Source organism: Durio zibethinus, chromosome 19, assembly GCF_047325235.1.
Source record: "Durio zibethinus cultivar Kanyao isolate XHJ-2024 chromosome 19, ASM4732523v1, whole genome shotgun sequence".
NCBI classification, from domain to species: Eukaryota; Viridiplantae; Streptophyta; class Magnoliopsida; order Malvales; family Malvaceae; genus Durio; species Durio zibethinus.
The window spans coordinates 16,167,743-16,191,051 of record NC_143180.1 but is presented as its reverse complement, the minus strand read 5'-3'; the positions used below and the strand labels follow the sequence as shown (position 1 = coordinate 16,191,051).

The 23,309-nt window shown below is 30.8% G+C and overlaps 1 protein-coding gene across 1 annotated transcript; it reads right to left on the bottom strand.

Moving 5' to 3' along the window:
* Nucleotides 1–10,302: 10,302 nt before the first annotated feature.
* LOC111310419 (calcium-dependent protein kinase 1-like) lies at nucleotides 10,303–18,521 on the bottom strand. Its single transcript, XM_022909859.2, has 7 exons — nucleotides 17,105–18,521; nucleotides 16,034–16,177; nucleotides 15,719–15,871; nucleotides 14,243–14,358; nucleotides 13,856–14,023; nucleotides 12,677–12,901; nucleotides 10,303–10,667 (listed from the first exon to the last, which is right to left on the bottom strand). The coding sequence occupies exons 1-7, from the start codon at nucleotides 17,919–17,921 to the stop codon at nucleotides 10,545–10,547; spliced, it is 1,746 nt and encodes a 581-aa protein (XP_022765594.1). The 5' UTR covers nucleotides 17,922–18,521; the 3' UTR covers nucleotides 10,303–10,544.
* Between the last annotated feature and the right edge of the window lie 4,788 nt (nucleotides 18,522–23,309).

Here is a 23,309-nt window from a genome sequence, read left to right as displayed (position 1 = left end):
TCCAAATGACGTCTCATCCTTAATAACTGATGCCGTAGTTGAGTGTCACCTTTAAGGTGATATGTTGCATGAGGCACATTCTCTTCATTTGTAATTTGTTGAAATTCACAAAGCTGTTCAACCTGACAAATCTAGCTAGTCAGATATTCTTTCTTATCAAATTGAGGGAAGTCGAGTTTAGTGAGTTTGGGAATTAATATCCTTGTTGAAATTTGTTTCAAATGGCTTGAAGAAGTTTCACCATTAACAACCAACTTTTCTTTAGACACCCGCTCTTAATTGAAGACTAATTGATCCAGTATTGAATTCATATAGCTTGAAATATCTCCATAATCTTGCTCATGTCTTTCTCGAACTTTTCCAAACATTGTTCTTACATATTAATATGCTCTGACACCACTTTTTTATATGATGAGTCTTGACTTTTACCTCAAGATTTAACTAAAGGAATTATGTTAAATCATATTGAAAATTGGTGATAAGAAAGAGAGTTTTACGCAGAATTCAGATACATAATTTTATTAATTTTTTGCTGTTATGTTTGTTTCCAATATATAGAACCACGACACATTAAGATAATACCAAACTCTTAGACCATAATTATTATAAATTAAAATAATTATTGAATATAATTAATTAAAATAATCTTAACCTTAAATTCTAATCTACTTTCAATCCTATTTTAGAATACTTAACACAAAATGCTGTGTAAGAAGCAAGAAAATTTGTACATACGAGGAAGTGAAAGGGGATTGAAGAAAGAAAGGTATTTTAGCAGACTCATATGACCCTCAAACCCTTCTTGGTGTTCAATCAACGATGAGGACCTGACATTTTTTGGCTTTGATTTTTTGTTACAATAACTTGATACAGTGACTTGGCTACAATAACTTCGTTTTGGACTCTCTTACACTGAGATCATTGGTCCATAATCAATGGCTATTTTGTTTTAGGGACTCTTCTACAGCGAATTATAGGTCCATAACCCGTAGTCAATGGCTATGATGTGTTCAAAGATTCACTGTTGTGGTAATAGCATATTATAATAATAGTTGACATCATTGTGAATTAACTTAAGTAACTTTGTATTTCTTTTAACCTTAGGAAAAAGATTTCTCATAATCTTAGTCAATATGTATGTATTACATTTATTAATGTCTTGACTAAATTCGGGAATTAATGGAAGCTTAATCATATCATGCAATTTTCTATAATTTAAATGACCTAATCTATAATGCCATAAATATGAAGATTCAACCATGTAAGCATAAATAACATTCTTATTTTTATTAATAATATTGAGTTTGAACATTCTTTCATACATATACCCTTTCCTAGAAAAAATTTCCCTCTTAGACAGAATAAATTTATCTACTTTAAATACAAGTTTAAAACCAAACTTGTTTAATAGACTTTCAGACATTAAGTTCTTCTTAACTTCTGTTACATAATAAACCTCATTCAAAGTTATATTTTTTTCAAAAGTGAATTCAAGGTCAACAGTCTTTTTGCTTTTGATTGTTACTGTAGAAGAATTTACTATGTAGAAGACACTGCCACATTCTCTTGGTTTGATTGTTGTGAATATGCTTTTGTCCTTGCACACATGTTTTGTTGCCCTAGAATTAACCCACCAGGATTCATCATTTTCAAGCATGTTGATCTCAGAAATCATGACAACAAAATTTTTAGAAATATCACCTTTTGAGGAATTATTTTCTTCTATAACAATCGATATTCTTTCTTAAAATGTCCTGGCTTACCATAATGGTAACATGAGCCTTTTCTTATTCTTCTTGAATTTAGCCCATTAGCAATCTACTTGAACTTGAACTTTTTTTTGTTAGGCTTTGTACTCTGTCTTTCCTCTAAAACATGAACTTTGACATTACTAGAACCAGAATTCTGTTTTTACTTTTTGTATGCCTCTTCAATTTGAAGATGATAAGCCAAAGCCTTAAGAGTGATTTCCTCTTTTTTATATTTTAGACTTCTTTTAAAGTCTTTCCATGATGGAGGAGTTTGTCTATTACAGAGGACATAATAATTTTTTCATCTATACTCATATTATATTGTTTAAACTGATTAAGCATTTTTTCAATTTCACACAATTGTTCAATCATAAAATATCCATAAACCATATGATAATTATTGAAATGGCTAACAAAAAATTTCTTACTAATTGCATTTTCAGTGATATACTTGGTCTCCAATTTGTCCCATAACATTTTTGCAATAACCACATATTGGTATGTATCAAATAAGTTATCAGACAGACTGTTTAGAATATAACCTTTACACATGTAGTCTACATTATCCCATTTCTACCTCTCTCTTATTGCAATAACAAATTCTGTTATTTTATTTTTTTCTGACCTGAGAGTGTTAGAACATATACAACCTTCAAGGTGGAAAGCATGAAATGCATTTTCTTTTGCTATCTTTGAAAATTACCACCATCAAAATGATCCAGTTTGACAAAACTAGAAGCCAATTTCTTGAGCGTTGCTTCAGTAGTCATTGTTGAAATGAATAAAACCTTAAGATTGTTTGAGCAAACATTGAAAATTTAGAACTACTGCTTCTAGTAAATCTAAAATTTTGAAAAAAGGCTCCAAGGCATGTAACGGTGCTACTAACTTAAGGTTTTATTTGCTCTTACTATATTATTTACTTAGTAGGTATGTAAAAGGGTTGGAGGCAATGAACTTTGAAGATACCATGAAACCCAGTGACTGACTACGTTTTGCACTGACAAAATCAATCCATTGAGCAATCACCGGTGTATCATAAGATCACTAAACTTCTATAAAGGTTTTCTGTAATAAAACTTTTATAAAAGAAATCTGAAGTTTGGAGAAAGAACGAGAGTTCCTAAAGTTATTTTTCATATATTTTTAGAAAACCAAAAAAGTCTTTTATAAACTGATAAATATCTTTTTTATAGACATAATTGTCTATTTTGAATAGACAAAAATTATCTATTTTTGAACAATTGAAACTTTTTATTTTGAATAAATTTATCTATCTGTTTTGAATAGACTTAACTATTTGTCTTTATTTTTTCGTTTTCAATGTGGGATTACTTTTCATATTTTATTTTGAAAATTTCTAATGGTAACAACTTTCTTTTCTTTTTCTTCCTAGTAATAGACATACTGTTGTCAAAATTCATAATCAAAATTTGTAATATCTTGCATACTGTCAAAATGAAAAGTGAATTTAAGAGAAATAACTGCAACAAAGAAGATTTGGGGGATAAAGATCAGGTAAGTTGATTTTATCCCAAAATTCACACTTCCTAGAATTACTTTTCCAAAAAATATATTAAGTTTTCAAAAATTGATTTCCAAAATTATATATGTTTTTGGTTATGCGTTATAGGAAATGAATTTATGGAAAAATCTCTATATAGCAGCTACATAACCGAAATTGTTAAGGCTTTTTTAGAAATTCATTTCCGAAAAAACAAGTAATTGATTGAAAATTCATTTCAGAAAATGTATAAAAGTTACTAAAAATTTATTTTTGGAAACTTTTTCAATGTACTGAAAATACATTTTTGAAAAACAATGCAATAATTTAAAAGTGCATAAGTTTTTTCCAAAATTTTGATTTTATTTGATTAAGATGCATAATAATTTGCAAAATGCACTAATAGGGTGGAATGAATCCTCATAGAATTTGAATACCAAATACGATTGTAGTTATTTATTTACAATTGCAAAGGTAAGATTATGTTTTTGAAATAGACTTTGAGAGGCTTAAAGATTTGTTTTTAAATATTAGTTTATATAGATGCAAAATGTGACAATTTAAATTATTGTGCAGTTGTTTTGTAATAGGGAGCATTGATTTATTGGGCAAGATCGATGGGAACAGATATTAGTTTTGTGATAGTGATTAAAAACTTTGATTTAGAAGGTCTAGATAAAAGAGCTAGAATCAGATTTGAATGTGAATATAGTGAAAAACATAGGCAGTAAAAGAATGAGGCAAATGTAGAAGAAATGCAGCATAAAGTGATTGTACTAAAATTTTAGCACTTTTTTACTCATTTTTAGTGCAATTTCTCTTGTATTTTGGTTTGTCCCTTAAGAATTTTGGCAAAAATACTCCTAAATGCATAAATGTTCAATGTGTAGGTGAAATTATAGAAAATGAGGAATTTTGGAGATTTTGGACTCATTTTGGAGGATTTTTGGTGTAAAAAGTTAGAAAATACTATAACTAGTATGATTGTGCTATCTTGCTAATTATAAAAGTTTTCTTCACCCTTTCTTTATGATTTCTTTGGCTTATTTGAACTTTATAAAACCTTATTTCAAGTCTTAATTCTCATATCTCTCATTTGGAAATGTTAATTTTATCTTATTAATGTACTATTACCTTTTTAGTATTTTTATAAGTGCTTGAAATGTAAAAAGTGCATTAGGTAGTTGGAAGCTATTTTGGATTTGTAATTTTTTAGAATTTTTTAAAGGATTATAATGCATAATTTATCCACTTAATGGTCTAAATTTTCGTAGCAAAATGAAGGAACAATTTGCTACAATGGGTGCTAAAAGGAAGGAACAAAGTTTAAAGTGTGCCGTTGATGCCTATGCCATGTGATGAAGGAATTATGTCACCGGTTTTGGAGATTCAAAGAGGACTAATTAGAGCTGCTGAGTTGGCAATTTGAAGGCTTCCTATTGGTTATAATGTTGACTTGTTGAAGCTTAATAGCTCATGAGAAGAAAGCTTGAAGAAAAGGGAAATTAAAGGAACCAAATAAGCAAGCAAATGATTTAAAGAAAGGAGAAAGAAGGATCTAAAAGGCTAGTATTTACTTGAATTTTTTTTCTACAATTTTGAGGGCTGAAACAACTCCCATTTGTCTATAAAGGGAGAATGGCCAGTCATAAGAAGCTTTTAGATAGATTTTTAGATTTTTAGTTTTAAGTTTCTACATTTTATTTTCTCTCTTGCCAAGCAAGGCTGTTTGGAAGGAAAATTTCTTTACTTTTGATGCAAATTTAACTTTTTTGCTTTATCTTTCAATGCACTTTATGATTTCTTCAACAAAAGTTTCAAATCTTTAAGTTTTAGTGTTCAATTTTATTTGAATTCGAGTAATATCAAAGCTATTTTGCATTTTTTATTTTTGACCTTTTCACAATGTTTTGATAAATTTTTGCTCAAATCTAGCTTTTTTAAAGCCAAAATTTTTTCCTTAGATTTGTAATTCATAGATCTTTAAATATGAAGAAAATTTCATTCAAATTCCATTTACAGAATTATAAATCTAGCTTTAAAGTTTTGGCTAAACTCAGTTGGTAGAGTTAAACTTTGAATGAGTGACAGCATATAAAGGGACTTCTTTCTTTCTTGGCATTTGGTTTGCAACTCCTACACTTTAAATTATTAAATTCATGTATATATCGTCACATTTATTGTACTCACACACTACATGTTTAGAAAAGAAAGATCAAAGTTTGAAATGTAAAATTAGGTTAGAATTTTGAAAAATCTTTAGCTCATGCATTCATTGTTTGCGTACATTGTTTTTCTTCATATTCATTCCATTCATCATGCATGTTAGAAAGAAAGAATAATTAAAGTTTGAATCTTGAAATTGAATTTGAGAATTATGGATAATCTTTTCATTCATTGCATGCATTCATTACATATGCTTGGAAAGTAAGAAAAAAATAGATGATGAAATAATTTTACGAAGAGACATTAAAAGACATTAATGATTATCCAGGTGAGATATAGAGAATCACTTAAGTTTTAATGCCTCTATTAAGAATGAGCTTTTTCAAGGTAAGAATGATCTATAAGACCTTAAGGCATGATCTTGAAAATTTCAGATGTTTTTTTTTTATTTAAAGTTTCAAGCCTTTGTTGAGAAGGAGCTTTCCTGAATGAGAATTTTAAAGTTTCAAGCCTTTATTGAGAATAAGCTTTCTTGAATGAGAATTTTAAAATTTTAAGCCTTTATTGGAAATGAGCTTTCTTGTACATGATTTTATTTTTCAAAAAGTTAAAGCCTCGATTGAGGAGTTTTTTTTGTTTTTTACTTGTTAATTCTTATTTGATTGCATTTATATTCATGTTTTTACTTGCGATTTGGATGATTTTTTTTTGTTGCAACTGTTTTTCATGCTTATGCACTCGGTTTGAAATTTTAGTTCAATGAGTTAGAATTTAATTGTTTGATGCTATTTCTTTGTTGAATCATATTGTAAACCTGTTGATTTAGTTTGTTTTAGCTCAGTTCATTCTTCCTAGAAACCTCTAGATCTAATTTTTCTTTCCTTGACTCGGTAAATTCCTACCCTAACTCAGTTTCAGTTTTGACTTTTCTTTGTTAATTTTGGCATTTCTTTTCAATTTTTTGTTCTTCAATTTGAGTTCTCTTATAGTTTTTTGAATGTTCTTTCAATTTCCAATTCATGTTCATGTAAATTTACATGATTTACATTCAAATTTCCAACTTGGAGTCACAATTTTCAATTTTACAAATTACTTTCGATTTTCATTTCTTAGCTTATATCTTGCAAGTTTTCTTATTATTTGCACTTTAATATGGTTTTACTTTAAGATCATTACTTGTTACAATTTCAAGCTTTAGTTCATTTAAATTGCTGTAATGTGGATCTAGTTTTGCTTATTTAACTTGTGGTTTTCAAACTTGTATCTTTTCTTTGGTTTTTGCATTTCCATTTCTATTTTGTGGTTTTGTTCTTTAATATTCATGCTAATTTTGTTTTGTCTTAGTTAAGCTACTGTTTTTGTCAATTTACAACTTGCTTGGTTCATTCATTAAAATGTTTTTTTATAGTTTCTTAGTTGGAAGTTAAGTTTAGTTAAGGTAGTTAGAGCTAGTTAAAGTTAGTTAATTTGGTTATATTTGTTTTAGCTACTGTTTTCCTTGTTTATGATATTTGTCATTTTCATTCTTAGCTTAGGTTTACATTCTAATTCATGTTCATGTCATTGCATTCTAGCTTAGCTACTATTTGCAGACATTCTTTTATTTTACTTAGTATGCATATTGCTAGTTTACATATTACTACAGTCATGCATGATGCTTGTTTGATTTTATTTTCATAGTTAGCATAATTTTATGTTTATCCCTTGATTGAGCCAACTTTAGATAGAGTATGGTTGACAAAAGCATACTTAGGCTAGGAATCTTTTTAATTAATTCTCATGGGATTGACATTTAGACTTTTATAGTCTTTATTACGGCTTGTGCACTTGTAGAATTATTGAATCAAGTTTTTTGCACTATCATTTGAGATTAGGAGTAAATAGTCTTAAGCTAAAATCATCATTCACCATACTCTTCTATAAATTGGTTCACCTTTAGTATACATATACTAGGCTAGTATTAAGATTGCTTCGGTATTGTGTGTACATAGTCTACTTGCCTTTGTTAATCATTTCTCTTAGTTGTACATACTTAGGTTTTCCTTTGTAAAGTTGTTCTTTTAGTCTAGTGTCTTTAATTGTAAATGTATTATTCAAAGTGATTCATTCTTTACAAACAAATTATAACAATAAAAATTCAAAGTCAAATAATAATTTTAATTTATTAGGAATGGAAGTGCATTCTCTTAAAATTGTTTAATAAAAGAAATTTTTTTATTCTTTTCTTAAAAAAAAAAAATCATTAGAAGAGTTTGTTTTGGAATTAAATAAATTTGGATCCAAAATTTAAAATTTTTATGAGCTTTTTGAATTTGATCCCAAAATTTAGAGATTCTTGTAAATATTACAATTTGGTTTCAAATTAAAAAGTTCTTGGAATTTGACTCCAAAATTTAGGAAATTTTGAAAATTTTGAAATTTGATCCCAAATTTAGGAATTTTTGGAAATTTAAACTTTGGCACCAAATTACGGATTTTTGGATATTCAGACTTTAATGTTAAAATTGTTTTTTTTTGGAATTGTGAGAGATTTGGAGAATTTGGTTCTTCAAATCTTTTTTTTTACCCAACTATTGTATTTAATTATTCGTTGAAATTTTAAAGATTTTGATTTTTAGATAATTTTTATTGGACTTGTAAGACCTCTTAACACTTTCAATTTTCAGATTTTCTTCCTCAATTTTATTTAGGATTTTTTTCTCAATTTTTTTTTTTAATTTTTAAGTTATTTTTGGGATAAATTACATAAAATCACCTTGAGACGAATATAAAATAATACCTATTTAAAATGTGACACTTAATTATTTTATGATTTGATTTTTTTTTAACTTAAATGCTTAACTTTTTTTTGTTACTTCTTCAACTATTCACCCTTTTTTCTTTGACTTTCTCTCTCTAACATTCAAACTCTCTCACTTCTCTTTACTTTTCTTGTTAAAACCCATAATTCTTTTCTTTCTTTCTTTGTTCCTCATTTCCTGCTTCATAGAGAGAGAAGAAAACCCAAAGGCAAAAAAAAAGTTTGAGTCTTTAAGTTAAAGTTACTATTTTTTCTATTATCCTAAAAGACCAAAATAGTGAAAGCACAAACATGGACAAGGACGATAAGCAACCCAAGACTAAACTTTATGGCCACTGCCCACCACCAAGTTTTGGATATTCTGGTAAACCCAACTGATGAAGTTAGAAATTGAATCGCCATGTGAGAGTTGTTGCCGGAAAGGTTTTATTATTGGCAGTCTTTATTGGCTTATTACTTCTAGTTCTAATCGTTGTTGCTGATGCTGCTGTTCATGTGAATTGATTGGCCTTGACCCTCCAATCCCCATGAAATTAAGGGTTGTAATATTACTTCCTTCACAGCTCACTCCAAATATTGTTGGCCCTGGTAGGTTCCTTTCCATCATCTGAGTTCTCCCTTATAACAAGTTAGAGCTGCCACTATCTTCATGTTCCATGTTTTTCATCAAGCCTTGGTTTCGGTCAGCTTCGTTAATCAACATATTAGTGAAAATTCCCGTATCATTCATTACTGAGCTTTTTGTGACAACATTAAAAAGTTGGGCCATTTCATTAGGGCTTTTTTGCATGAGCAAGTTAGAGAATCTATCCTTGTTGATCTCAACCATGCTTGAATGATCAGTTTGTGATGGGAAGTGATCGTAAGATGTATTCTGCCACTGCATTCCTTCAAAAGATGTTGGTCTAATGGACTGGTCATGACCTGCCATGCTGTTAGAAAGCTTTTTTGCATCATGGAAGAGTTTATACTATTACTTGCAGTTGCACCCATTTGGGCTGCTTTCTACAGCAAGGCCATTGCAGATATATAGGGCGATCAACATTTTGGCAATCAGTTTTGCTTTCTTGTAAATAATTGAAACCAGATGGGCTATTTGAACTAAGTTGTAAGATTGAAGAAGTTGAGGAAATGCTTATTTAGCCGCCAAATAGAGTGCTAAAGCTGCTTGAAAACATGCCTCCACCCATGTTCTTTTTTCATGTTAGATTCAAAACCAAGAACCCAGAATCCGATGGAGCATCATCGGATTCTAGGAATTTTGAAGAACATAGTGGGCGTTGCTGCTTTAGTTTTCTTGGTTTTAGTTGGAAAATTAGAGAGAAGTGAGAGAGTTTGAATGTTGGAAGGAGAAAGTTAAAGAAAAAAATGGTGAATTGTTGGAGAAGAAGAAGGAAAAAGAAAGTTGAAAATAATGAAAAAAGTCATGGTTTTGGGCAAAGAATAAATAAAACAAATTATTGGATAGTTAAATATTACATTTTAAATTTCAGGAGCCACTTTAAATTCGTCACAGATGTTTTATGTAATTTATTCTTTTTTTTTTTTTCTCAAATAATTTGGATGAATTCTCTATTTATAATACAATAGTAGCTGATGCTAGGCAACAAAGTTCTAAAAGATCTTATTTTCTCTATAATTTATTGGTTGAATTTAATTGGATGATCCGTGAGTTAAAATTTAATTGGCGAAAATTTAAATTTATCTTTAAATTATTTTAATTTGATTTAGAGATAAATTGAATGATTTATAAATGAATTTTGATTGATTAAACTATGAGTTTTTCAAATTTGATTGAGCAAACCATATATTTTCAGCTTGATCTCCCAAGTAATTTGATAATTTTTCAATTAATTTATTTAATAACACTTCAAAAATTTTAAGTGGCCACTGAATAAACTTTAAACGACGATTTTCTAAGGGCACTGTCACTTTATTATTAGAAAAAGAATTTTCTCATTCTACACATTTCTTCTTAATTACTCTAATTTATTCAAGAAAGCATAAATAACTCAATACATTACAATTTTTATCATTATTATAATAATATATTTATAAAAATTATTTAAAAAAAAAAAAACTCAGAAGCCAAATGGGGGCACTATTTTTAGTAAATAAAAGACAAACAAATTCCTCGTGTAAAGTATACAACATGATGATAGATAATTTAATTGCGAAAAAGGTGGAAGAAAATGAACAAATGCTCATTGCATTTGAACTGGCAGCTCCTTGGAATGAACACTGGTACTCCTTACTATACAAATCTCAGTTCCCTCAAAACTATAAAGGAAAAAATGAACAAGAACTTGAACAGTTGCCTAAATTAAAGTTTTAATGCTTCTCTAAATCCAATGCTAAAACTATTTTCCAGGCCTTTCTTAGCAGCACTGGCAACATTTCCTTGCTGCATCATGGCCACAAACTCATTGTAATCTATGCGTCCGTCCTACATATGATCAGTAGAATATACAAATCAGTGAACAAATGATATGGTTAACAAAGTGCATACGAAAAACGATTGTATGAAATAATTATTCTACATTAGCATATTTTTTTTTTCATTCAAATCTTGTCATGTAATCATATTATTTGAAAAAAATCAACTATTTATTATACATTATATGTGATAAATAAATGATAAATATTTATTTAAACAAATTCATGCATGTGATTTGTAATAAAAGATTGATTTTTTCCATTAATATGATTATGTCACATGATTTAAATAAAAAAAAATATATGCTAAAGTGGATAAACTGTTTCATATAATACTTTCTTAATACTAAATTCACTTTATTATCTGTATGATAATTCTTTAGCACAACTTTGGAATAAAATTCACTCATAGTCACAACCCTTTATCAATGTTTTATTTTCTTGTGACCTTTAAAAATTTATATTATATTTAAAGTCCACAACCTTTCAAAAAATTTCATTTTCATTCTAACCTTTAAAAGTTTCATTTACCATCAATAACCTTTCAAAAATTTTCATTATTCATTCGTAAGAATTAAATATGATTTTTTTTTTTTTACTAATAATACTGAAAGAGAAAGAATTGTCTCCACTACATACATATAACATAATGGAAACTTAAGTAGTAAAAATTTTTACCACTCTAAGGTTAGATAATACTCTTTCAACTTAAAATAGGGTTAACATTTGTTCAAATAAAATTTTAATTAATTTTTGAGGGAAATGAAGGGAAGGGAAGGGGAGGAAGGAAAAAAACGAGGAGGGGGGGCGAGAGAAGCGCTTCTTTCCTTTCTTCTCTCTCTACCCTTTACCCTCTTTCTTTTCTTTTCCTCCTTTCCCCTCCCCTCCCTTTCCCTTCCCTCAATTCCTATCTCCTTTTTTTCAGATGTTGTTGGCTGTCAATGTAGCCGGCCAAGCCTCCCTTCATCCCCGCCCCACTCCACTCCTCCCTTCTCTCTCTTCCTTTTCCCTCTTTCTTATTCTTCATTTTTTTTTAGTTTTTTTTTTTAAGATTTCAATTTTTTAAAATTTCAAAGTCTTTAATTTAAAAATTATAATTATTTTTTATTTTTCATTTTGCTTACATGACAATAGAACGATGGATGAATAGTAAAATTTTTTAAAAAGTAAAGATGATAAATGTAATTTTTAAAAGTTATGGATAAATAAATATGATTTTTAAAAATTATGAATGAAAATAAAACATTAATAAATATCACCGACGATAAATGTAACTTTTTAAGATGACATGAAAATAAAATAATAATAAAAGGTCACCGACCATGAGTGAATTTTACTCCACAATTTTGCTATGCAAAAGCATAAAATATTTTGATGGTTTTCTTCCATATCAGTGATTGGGTCATGACCAATGGATGCATTGAGGGTTTTATTATAAGAATTAGACAACTTTATATAAAACAATATTCAGAAACTATGCAAAGGGCTGACCATTTACAGATATGGAAAGCAATAGCGAAGAGAAAGGAATGGACTACCAACTAAATTTGTATAGGGGCTAAGCAAGCGGAGCTAACTTAACTTAAACCCCGGATCACTCGGTTAATTGAACTGTTACTCAAGCACTAAACCACAGCTTTTCACTGCATATGTATTTTTTTAGAAGGCAAGAGATATAACCTTCTAAGACTTAACAATTTAAAACACCACATGATAATATATCATGAAATTAATATTAAAAAAGACATAAAAATAATATCAATTTAAATTTTAATAAAAATCATATATAAATTTTAAAAAATAAAAAATATATATTTTGTATTTTTTTGGGTGAACATGAGTTGTGTTATAATTTTTGTATAAAATATAATATAAATATACGAATTTTCAGTGTTTTATACGATACCAATAGATAAATTGCTATATCTACCTAAAATCTTCCCATTCTTATGTTTGGTCAATACTCAATATATGCTATAATGATCAAATTAAAAATGAAAGATAAAACAAACCACTTACATTATCCTGATCAACTTCTCGGATCATTTCTTCAAGACGAACATCCTCTATGCCAAACTCCTCGCAAGCTTGTTGGAGCTCATCTGGAGTAATATAACCACTACCATCCTTATCAAAGTAGGAAAAGGCAGCAAATAAATGATCTTCTCTCTCGATTTTGTTTAGGTGCAGTGTGGCAGCTACAAATTCTCCATAATCGATTGTGCCGCTATTATCAACATCAGCCTGCAGTTGAAGAAGATGGGTGCATTTTAGACAACTCATCATTGCTTATTCCCAATCCATTTCGTATTCTGTATAGATCAAAGAAAACCAAAACTAAAAAGAAGAAAAACTTTATTCCTAATCCAAATCCTTGCACAAGCACCACGAATTTAGGATAACATAGAAAAAACTACTTACTGCTATCTGGATATAAACTTTATGAAGCTAAAATCATATCAACTTTATGAAGCTAAAACCATTGTTAAAGACACTCCATAGCATATGGTGTATCTTCCTTTCCTTCTCACTTTAACTCTATACTTCGTTGCATCGAAACACTAAATATCCTAAATTGATTACAACCAAACCAAGATAGTTGTACAAACTCACAAACCATCCTTAATTATCTTCCTTTAGAATTGCATAACTAGCCATGTGCTGCTTTAACACGTCTCCTTTTTAAAAGTTTTTCCTCTTGAAGCTTGTTGCTTGTGTATGGAATAAGGAAGATACTCTAGAAATTTCATTGAACAAACTGATATGATTTTAGGTGTCACCATTGCGCCTAGGTTTGATGTACAAAGGTCAATAAATGGGTTTATATGGTGTTGGAAGGAATCTTGGGTCCAATGAAGTGAGGTAATGCCCTGTGCTTCTTGATCAATATGGAATGAGGAAAAATGGTTAGCTTATTATCCCTTATGACAATCATCCCAAATCCACATAAACACTTGTCCTTTCTGTCTTGGTCTCTATCTATTCCCTCCGTTCCCAAATCCCAAACCACCTCTATGGGTGGATTTTCAAATTCTTCCTAAATTTTGAATTTTTCTTTTTTTGCCAAACAAGGCCTTTGGATTTAAAACTTTTGAATATCTTGATTGAAAAGAATTTTCCTCTTGCAATACCCAATACAAATAGACCCTTAGAGTTGTTTACCCCATTATGCCATATCAAATTGGGTCTCATACTTACTGCTTGCATAAGATCATAAATTTCAGACTCCTTAAGGTTAGCTCCAACTCTTTTCAATCCTGCTTTAAGTTCTTCCAAGGTGATCTGACCACTGTTGTCAGTGTCTATCATCTTGAACATTTCTTTGAGTCCAGCTATTTCTTCTTCAGACAGGCTCTCTGCAATTACCTGCAAGAGAAAAGAAAAAAAATTCAGCTCATCAACATAACTAGGAAATCTAAGGTAAAATATTTTGAATATAAATGCTTTGATATCTTGTGTCAAGCCTTCCAATTCTATATACATAGCTCAATCATTTCTGTCTTGGTCTCCATCTATTCCCTCCGTTCCTCTCTCTCAACCCCCTTTTCCCCATATATATCATGTTTAGCATGCCAGGAGACTTACTCTAAGGGCCATTTTCTTGAGCTTGTTCATTGCAGAAAATTGTTTCAAACGACTTAAAACTGCAGAATCAAGAGGCTTGTCAGGAGCAACACCATCAATCTGTATCCAAGGGTGGCCTGCATAGAATTTTAAATATATTAGCAATGGAAAAAAAAGTGCCCAGTTGAAATTTATAGTCATTGCCTTCTACATTTAATCATATAAGTAGTTGCCATCTACATTGTGGATATCATGGCAGACCAAAATCTTTCTAAGTGCATAATTTAGGTCTACAGCTATGCTATTAAAGATGGAACAAAAGACTCAATCTGGTTGATGCTTTTACTATTGGTTTTTTGCGATTTGCTTTTTAAAGAATAGCTATAAAGCAAAAACAAACAGTTAAACACAATATTATAATTTTTTAAAAATGAACAAATAATTAAAATGTAACACCCGCTACAAAATAATTAGTCCATATAGAAGTAGAATCACGCACTTTGTCATCTAAAACAATTACATATTTTGTGCGTAATACTTTAAGCATTTTATTTACTTTTTTATCCAGATAGGCCTTTTTTTTTTCCCAGAATAGAAAAGCAAATAGCAAAAATGCCAACCAAACAAAGCCACAATAAATCCTAAAGGTTTTGTCCTATACTTAAGGACTCCCTCTTCCACGATGTAAATTTGATGCACTAGTTCATAAAACCAAAGTCCCTAACTTCTTTTCCTCAAATTCCTCAATCCAAATAAGCCATATGATTAAAGTCATCGACTTTACAAAGGACCCACCCCAAATTCACAGCACTTTCAAACACCCAGCTTATTTTCATGGAAAGAATGAAAAAGGAACCTTATTAAGTTGTACGCATAGTGGGTTAGGTTCCATATTCCAATCTCTCCAAAGGACAAACAAAAGGAAACAATGGGAGAGAAAAGAGGCATCAATCCATTGGATAAAGTAAAGGCTTTGGCAGATGGTTTGGAATTTGTCATACAAGATCTAGAATCCCAACCACTTGGATGGATAAATCTTTTGAACACATATAATATGTCAATGAAAGTTGATCAGCAGTGTGGATGGTTACTTTTTTTTCTAACCAAGGAATTATACTAAAAAGCCACATTATGACATGATTCAATGCTGCATGTTAGAGCTCCAGTATGGATCTGTTTCGGACTTTCAATAATAATAATAGATTCCATTACTCAATTCATACCTAGCAAATAAGGAAAACCCCACAGACAGCATTAACAATTAACTGATTATAGCATTTTTATTTTTTATTTTTAACTAGGAAACCATCCTGTGACAATTGAAAAAGGGTCTGAAGTCTATGGATGCCTAGCATAAGCACCAAATGAAAGAAAGGGAGTTACAACCATGCCAACAGCATGGGAAGCACCCACTTGCCAGCAGCAAGACCCAAGTAGCATAAGTAAGAACAAAAAAAGTAATGATAACAGAAAAGCTTATCTAAAAGAATGACTTACACAAAACTGCATGTGCAGTTAAACGTCTCCTGGGGTCTCGAATAAGCATTCTCCTCACCAAATCTTTTGCACTTTCAGAGATGCTAGGCCAAGGATCTGACTCAAAATCAAGGTCACCATGCAAGACCTCTTCAAATATACCTTGCTCAGTTTCTACATCAAGGGGAAAAAAGTCAAAAAAAGTGAAGATCAAAACATAATAATCATGGTGTAAACAAAAGGGCTGGTAAAACAATTACACTTGGCTAAACTAGGATTGTAATTGGTTGTGATTAATCAAAAAGGAAAAATCTTATGCATCAGCAAATTTCTAACCAGCCCAAAAGGGAGGAACTCCACTTAAGAGAATGTAAAGAATTACTCCTGCACTCCAGACATCTGCTTCTGGACCATAACGCTTTCGCAAGACTTCTGGGGCAACATAGTATGGGCTCCCAACCACATCTGTAAATTTTTCACCTACATGGAGAGCGTAGCCAAGAGAATTACAAAATAGAAAAAGTAAATCTTCTTTTGATTCCTCTATTGATGTCAGTAAATCACAAGTGGAGGTCAAATTTACTAGGTGTTTTCATTATATTGACTATGCAAACTAAAGAAGAGTGAAATTAGTGCAGGAGTAAAATCTCTAACAAACAAATTGTTTACAAAGAAACTAAAGGAAATCCTAGTAAATTTCATGCCAATGCTAACTAAAAGATAATCTTTGTCATTTTTAAATAGTGCTTATTTAAGAAAGAAGCGACCTGCTTCAAGATTGGGGCTCAAACTTAAATTTACTTGTGGAACTCTAAGACTTCATAGATAATGGAACAGAATTGTGTTCAAACAAGAGTGCAAGGGAAAAGAACCTTGTGTGCCACAAAAGTTAAAGAATCAAACATGACTTACAAGCCTAAACCAATGAAGAGAGAATAGAACATGGATGATATGAATTTATTTTGGTAATTTTACAAGCATTCTATTGTAATGTCATATTTCTGGCAGGAAGTGCATGCATGAATAAACTCCATGTAGAAGAGAATTTCTTATCTTTGCTGATTTAATAACCTAATAGGAATTCATTCACTAAAAATTTGGACTTTGACAATAATTAATTTAAGAAATCCATGCAATTGAGAAAATGAAGATCAAAAACACTTATGGGCTCATGCCAACAGAGAATTACATATTTGATTAGTGTTTTTCCTCCCTTTCATGTCTTTCTTTTTTTTTTTTTTTAATGAATAAAGCTAAAAGTTGAAGAAGCTTGTACAATTGCTCCCCATCCTCTATCATGCATATGAAACAAGGTCAGCGAAGGAATGGCTTAAAATAGGTAAACAAAGAAAGCTAATATTACCACTTTTGGGTAGTTGAAGGAGAGTAAGATCAGTCAGTTTATACCTGGCTTAAAGAATATTGATAATCCAAAATCAATTGTCTTGAGAAGTGAATCCTCCTGCTGATTGACAAAAAGGAAATTCTCAGGTTTGAGGTCTCTATGCATAACCCCCAAAGAATGGCAGGCTTCCACAACCCCGACTATAGTCCTCGTAAGTGCAGCTGCCTTTCTTTCTGTGTAGTGTCCTCGCTGAATAATTCTATCGAAAAGCTCTCCACCAGCACATAATTCCATAACAACATGAACTGCCACTGCATCCTCATATGCCCCTTTTATAGATATAACATTTGGATGCCCTGCCAAATGATGCATTATTTGAATTTCTCTTCTCACATCCTCTACATCCTCATCAGTTAACAACTTTCTCTTTGCAATTGATTTGCAAGCATACTCTTTTCCAGTTGACTTCTCCACACAAAGGAAAGTTGTCCCAAATTGCCCTTGTCCTAGTTTTCTCCCCAGGCTATAATATTCCTTGAAATTACCGGTCCTTGTTTGTAACACTGACTCAGTCCTGAGCCCTGCACCGGACACCCTCTTCATATGAGGGGAGTTGGGATTTGTTGGTGTTTCAGGTTTAGTTTCTGGTTCAGTCTCTTGTTTGGGCATTGTCATTTGTTCTGGAGGTTTGTTTTGGACTGGTGATGGTGATTCAGGTTCTTTAGATCCTATCTCACTCCCAGTTTCCCCAGTTTCCCCAGTTTCCCCATTATTATGAGAAACTGAGTCATCAGGCGATCGGGACCGCCACATTGCAGCAGAAACAGATTGGAAAAATCCATTTTTGGTAATGCTTGGTCCTACACAAGTATTACCCATCTACTCTCACACTTATATTACTTCTTCAAAATACTATCACTAGTTTTAACATCAATATCTAAAACCAATAGATGAGCCAATCCAACACATAGAGATCTGATCTTATTTATAAAAATCAAACTCCCTATATTCTCCTCTAGACTTTGACGGAAAAGACTTGAACAGTATAGCTTACAAAATGAACTAAAAATTGATAACAAATGAGAAAACTTATTACTTACCTCCAAACTTAAAAATTATCCATACAAATAATACTACTGATTACAGCAATTACGAAAAATGATTCAAGAAGCAAGTTTAAGAGCCTGATTTATTGAAACAAAGTGCACCACCTAAAACAGAAAGTCAACCACAATTATTGATTGCCAACAAATAAATCCATCATATATTCTACAACAGGAAAAATACATACAAATCCTTGGATCTCAAATTCAGTAAGTGAAAGTTTGACACCATATATAATAGAAACCAAAGAAAGATAATTATAAGTTATCAAAAGCTGAAAAGAATTGAACGAAATGCTTTAAAAAAAAAAAAAAGAGAGAGTAAAAGCCCAAAAGGAACAAATACTGAAAACCCAAATGAGTAAATTTGAAGAAGAGAAAGTTAATATATATATATACATATATATATATATATATCCTTGGAAAAATAAATAAAAAATAAAAAAAAAGGTTTTGGTTATGGCTTGCCAGGTGGATTTGGCTCAACAGTTGAAAAAAGAAGAAAAAAGAAGTCACATTTGGTGCCGGGGGTATTAATGGCTGCCTGTCTGATGTTTTAAAAGGGGATAGGACAAGGGAAATCCAAACTTTGTTTATATCTGATCTGAATTATATATATATATTGTATAAAATAATAGAAAGAGGCTAATACGTGTGTTTGGACATATAATAGCAGGAAAACGCGTTTGAAAGTTGGTGTTGGAAATGGCCGAATTTTGGTTTTTTCAACTCCGGGGTTTTCGGTTGATTGTAGTATTAATGGAAGGTTTTCTTGGCTTTGGGGGTCCCATTTTTTTAATTTTTTAATCCTAGGACCAGGACTCGGACCACTGAATAAGCACGCATCAGCCATGCCCTGATTTGAAGGGAATATCAAAGAAGGTGGTTTTGTTCTTTTTTGAACTGTTACTGTTTGAGGTTGTGTACTGTGTGGGACAACTACGTGTCCTGTTCTGAACGTGACATTGTTGACTTTGTACATACGATGCTCTTCCGTTCTCCCTCCCTAATTTGCAGTTAGCACCTTATGTTCCATTTGGTCGTTTTGGTTGTTGACTTGTTGCTCTTTCGTTCACTGTTTTCTTTTTATGTTATTAAAAAGTTTAGAGGGTGATGGGTTTTTCCATTTCAAAGTCAGGATTTGACAGCCAACCTAAAAAAAAGGAAAATTAACTGTGATTCACAAAACTATTAATAAAAGAGATTGTTGATAATATAACTCAATTTATGCCTCGCAAACAAAATATAAAAATATTTTCAATTCAATCAATATGAATTTTTTTTATTAGAAGAAGGTAAAGAAAACGATTACTAGATATAAAAAATAAATAATTTTTTTGAAAGAAAAAATAAATAATTTTTTTGAAAGAAAAAATAAAATATAATTGTTTAAATTTTTAATAAATTATTATGTTATGTATTATTTTACATTATTTACGATTCAAATTCCTACGATGATAGATATAAATAGAGTGTTGGAAGGATCATTATGATCATCTGATAAGCAGATTACAGTATTTAAAAATATATGATGAGAAACTAAGGCTAAAAGGTTATAAGTTTGACAGAGCAACGTTTTGGATTTCTGCTTATGGTTTACCCTTGGGTACGAGGAATTACAACACCGCAGAAAATATAGGATGGAAAATAAGGGATCTTAAAGCAATTAATGCTGGTCTTGATCAAAGGGGTGGTCGAGATTTCTACGCATGAGAATAGACATTGATGTAACAAAACCATTTAGGAGAGTTGTGTGTGTTACTACGGAAGGAAATTTCAAGGAAATTTAGGGGAGGCAGAGCTACGAAAGGCTGTCGAGTTTCTACTATTCATGTGAGAAGTTAAGGCATGTGGAAGATGACTATGAGGGAAAGATATAAGGAAGCTGCAAGGGAAATGGGAGGTAGTGTTCATACAACATCGTCAGACATGTTCATCAATGGAAGTGGAAAGAGCAAGGTAAGACACTAAAGCTTGGCAGCGAACGAAGGAGAAATGGCTTGAAGAATATTGACTGATAACATAGAAAAGTTGAACTCCAATACAGAACGTGATATTCGGAATAGGCACCATTATGATCCCAGATTTGGGGTAATTGATGAATATCCAGGAAGAATTGTCAGGGATAAACCGACTGTATAAGGGGAAGGTGATAATTCAAATGGGGGAATAAATGAGAGGATTTATTAGCTCAAAGACTTAAATTAAACCAGAAGGAAAGTAAATTGATTGGTAATAAATTTTTAAAATTCAATATCTAACAAGCACAAAAATCACAAATCAGTTTTTCTAAGCAAGTAAACATAATAAATATGAGTACTAATAATCTTAGAACCAAGAGATAGAGATAAAAAAATCAAATACCAAAATTTATAGAAGTTCAACCATTCTTTTAAGCACCTACATCTTTTTTTTAGTCCCATTTGCCAAAGAATTTAATTTACTATGTGTTGAAAGTTACAACCTAACTCTTCAAAGCTCTATATAATCAACAATACAATCTCTTAAAAGTTATCCTCTCCCTAAGCTTACAACCTCACAATACAAGTTTTTGAGATGTTTTGCAAACTCAAAGAATCTTTTTAAGGTTAGGTGCTTGCTAATTTGAAATATAAATCAAGATTAAGAAGAATATCAAGAGAAAATCTGATATAACAAGAATTTCTACACTTTTCTCACACTAAGATATTCTTTAATGCATGGTGAATATGGTAAATGGAAGCAATAAGTTTTCTTAGCTTTAAGTTGTTCCAAATATAGTGGGAAACCTTCATTTATATGTTGAGAGTGAAAAATAACCATTGTTTACATTAATTGTTTAGAGCTTTTGCAAAATTTTAGACAAAAATAGTCGTTTCAAGCATTTTGGGCACGAGGGGGTTGATCCTCTCTTATGGAGGGATTGATTGGGTTAGTAAAAATACAAGCAAATTTTTGCATAAAAAAGCACAGCCAATCGATCCATATTTAGTACCAATCAATCTCTTTTTCAAGTGATCGATCCCCTAGTCTGGGTGATTGATCTCTTTTCAAATTTTGGAACAAACTTTTCATTTTATGTAAAAAACCAATCGATCCCTTCATGAAGGGATTGATGTTGTCTTTAAAAACTAGAACTAATCGATCCATACAAGGAGGGGATCAATTGATTTTCATTAAATTTGCATGAAAATCCATTTTGGCCAAAAAATCAATCAATCCCCTTAAGGGAGGATCGATCATTTCTATGCTGCTTTGCCCAATTTTATTTTTAAACCATGTTAGATGAATTTGAACATATTTTTTACTGGATTAAAAGTTGAAAAAGTATTCAAGTTAAGTTCAAACAATTTCAATTCAGTTTTAGCAAATTTTTGTTTTGTCATTTCAATGTGTTTTATCAATTCAAGGTTAATAATCTTTCCCTTTTTTAATACGACAAAACCAATAATTAAAAATTTACTTTAAAGACATTTTTCTCTCTTAAAAAAACTGCCCTTGAATTGAAGTAAGATCAACAAAATTAAAGAGCCAATTTTTCATTATGAACATAACAAATATATAAGGTATAGGTCTTCCAAGCAATTAAAAATTTATCAACTAGTAACAAAACAATTTAGCAACAACTTTTCTCTAGCAAATTTCAACAAATTTTCACTAGCAAATTTTCATAATACACAAACTAACTTCTCCTTCTTTTTGTCATAGCAAAAACTATCAAGAACAATGGAAAAATATTATAACCAATTGAAGATCACCTTGCTTAATTAATTCAAGGCAACAATATTATACTCAACACAAGGCCAATATCATTGAATGTCAATACTATAGCTTAATATAGCATCATAATATCAAGAATGAGAATAACCATAATAGCACTTTCATAGCAACACAATCATGTACAATAAATTTTGAATCTCAAAGCCACACAAGCAAGAGAAGAAAAGTTCTTGCCATTAAAGTTCATGCCATTATATGCAAAGTACCAAAGTTGATGCTACAATAAATTGTCTTAAAGAAAATTAAAAACTTAAAAAATAAAAAAATAAAAGAAAGACATGTAGGAAAAACATTTAGGCTTGGCTTAAAGGATAAGTCTAAGGTAAAGGATAACGAGGAAAATGATGAAAATGCTAAAAATTCAAATGGGGGAATAAATGAAAGGATTTGTTAGCTCAAATTGAATTAAACCAAGAGGAGGTGAATTGGTTGATAATAAATTTTTGAAAATTCAATATCCAACAAGCACAAAAATCACAAATTGATTTTTCTAAGCCAGTAAACACAACAAATATCAGTACTAATAATCTTAGAACTAAGAGATAGAGATAAAAAATAAAACATTGAAGTTTATAGAGGTTCATCCCTTCCTTTAATCACCTACGTCCTTTCCTTTAGCCTCACTTGTCAAGGAATTCAATCCACTATATGTTGAAAGTTACAACCTAGCTCTTTAAAGCTTTATACAATCAACAACACAATCTTTTAAGGGTTATCCTCCCTCTTAAGCTTATAACCTCACAATACAAGTTTTTAGAGTGTTTTGCAAGCTCAAAGAACCTCTCTAAGTTTAATGGTTGTTAATTTAAAGTACAAATTAAGATTAAGAAAAAATATCAAGAGAAAATCTAATACAACAAGAATTTATGCACTTTTCTCACACTAAGATACTCGTTAATGCTTGGTGAAGATAGTAGATGGAAGCAATAAGTTTTCTTGACTCTAAGTTATTCCAAATATGATGGGAGACCTACATTTATATGTTGATAGTGGAATATAGCCATTGCTTACATTAATTGTTTAAAGCCTTTACAAAATTTCAAACAAAAATAGTCATTGCAAGCATTCTGGGCACAAAGTGATTGATCCCTTCTTATGGGCGGATTGATTGGGTTAGTAAAAATACAAGTAAATTTTTGCATAAAAAGGCACAACCAATCGATCCCCTAGTTTGGGTGATCAATCTCTTTTCAAATTTTAAAACAAACTTTTCATTCTATGTAAAAAACCAATCGATCTCTTCATGAGAGGATCGATCCTGTCTTTAAAAACCTAGAACCAATCGATCTATACAAGGAGAGGATTGATTGATTTTCATGAAATTTGCACGAAAATCCTATTTGGCTAAAATATTAATCGATCCCCATGAAGAGGGATCGATCATTTCTATCTTATTTTGACCAAT